Below are 1524 nucleotides of genomic sequence, written 5' to 3'. Positions count from 1 at the left end.
TCATCAACCCGGATTCTCACTGGGCCTCGGCGCCTCGCATTGTGCCCAAAAAGAACGGCGAGCTACGCCTCACAGTGGATATGCGTGGCGTGAATGCCGTCACGCTTCCGTTGGTGTGGCCGATGCCCATCCTTGACGTCGTCATGTCCCGGCTGTCGGGAAAGACGGTGTTCTTCGTTGGTGATTGGTTCAGGGGTTTCTGGCAGCTTGGGTTGCACCCGGACTGTCAGGAGTGGTTCTCGGTGCTCGGTGTCAACTGCGTCGTCACGCCGACGCGCGTGCAGATGGGACAGACTGACGCCGTCGCCTACTGCCAACGCGTTGCGCAGGAAGTGTACGGCGAGAAGTACGGACACGGGCTCGAAGGCTGGGTCGATGACGTCCTCGGCAGCGCAACCGACGAGCGCAGCCTCATCAACCTCCTCCAGTTCCTCCTCGCCCGGTGCGCCCAGTACGGATTGAAATTGCACCCAGGGAAGTGTACCTTCTATGCCACAGAGATTGTGTGGTGCGGTCGCCGGGTCAGCGCCGCCGGAATCAGCCATGACCCCGAGCGTATCGCGGGTCTCACGGGCCTCTCGACGCCGACGACGGCGGACCAACTACAACAATTTATCTGTGCATTGAACTGGATGCGCCAGTCCATCCCGCAGTATAACCCTTTGGTGGCGCCCCTGCAGGCACTTCTCGAGGTCGTGTGCACGGCCGCGGGCACGCGAAAGAAGACGCGTTTGGCTTCAGTGGCGCTCGCGGACCACGGCTGGGCGCCGGCGCACGCCGAGTGCTTCGTCGAGTGCAAGCAGGCGCTCATGCAGCTCGTGACCCTCGCTCATCCCAATGAGGACTTCGACTTCTACAGTCTCAACGTGGCCAAGGATGTGGTCGAGCCAGGCTACTAGCCCATGAACAGGAGTTTGGCAAACATGAAATCCACCGCCGACTGACAGAACGTGAGCGCGACTGTTTTGTGCATGAGCACTCTTGTGGGCTTGTACACTGTAAAGGGGTCATCAAGGAGTAGTTCTTTTCGGAGTCTTCATGGAGTACCAGCTGTAATTAGCACTGGCATAGACTATAGCATAGGCTCCGTGCATGCGTTGATGGGCCGGCTATCGTTCGTTGGTCATGCGCAATTCGCCAGGGTCTTTCTTGGGGACGATCCGTGGGGCCGAGACCCATGTTGCGCAGTTGTTTCGCTACACCAGTCCAGCTGCTTCCAGCTCGCTCACATGTGTCTTCAGCCTCTCCAGTTGGGCTGGGGGGTATCATCACATTCCCCATTTGACTGGGACAGTGCCAGGCTTGATTCGCACTCGCCGCGGCTCCACCTTGATCAGCTCGTCGTCGCTGATCTCCAGGCTAAATGCATCGCAGAGCTTCACAGGAGAAGTCACATGTTCTCGAGGAGGTCCGTGGTCATGCCTTCATCTGTAGCGATGTGACAGGTGGGTTAACGGCTTGCCACCACCTTGCCCGCACCCAGTTCCTAAGTACCTATCGCTAGCCTAGTGAAGTTCCCCAATG

The 1524-nt window shown here is 58.9% G+C and overlaps 1 protein-coding gene across 1 annotated transcript; it reads left to right on the top strand.

The window, feature by feature from the left end:
* Window positions 1-1125: 1125 nt before the first annotated feature.
* H257_18768 (hypothetical protein) lies at window positions 1126-1408 on the top strand (the record flags this gene model as incomplete). The annotated part of the gene is made up of 1 exon (XM_009847890.1): window positions 1126-1408. A coding segment is annotated over one exon (282 nt), but the record flags the coding sequence as incomplete, so codon positions are not given.
* Between the last annotated feature and the right edge of the window lie 116 nt (window positions 1409-1524).

This window comes from Aphanomyces astaci (assembly GCF_000520075.1).
Source record: "Aphanomyces astaci strain APO3 unplaced genomic scaffold supercont1.215, whole genome shotgun sequence".
Taxonomy (NCBI): Eukaryota; Oomycota; class Saprolegniomycetes; order Saprolegniales; family Verrucalvaceae; genus Aphanomyces; species Aphanomyces astaci.
The sequence above is the reverse complement of the archived record's forward strand: the minus strand, read 5'-3'. Positions and strand labels throughout refer to the sequence as shown.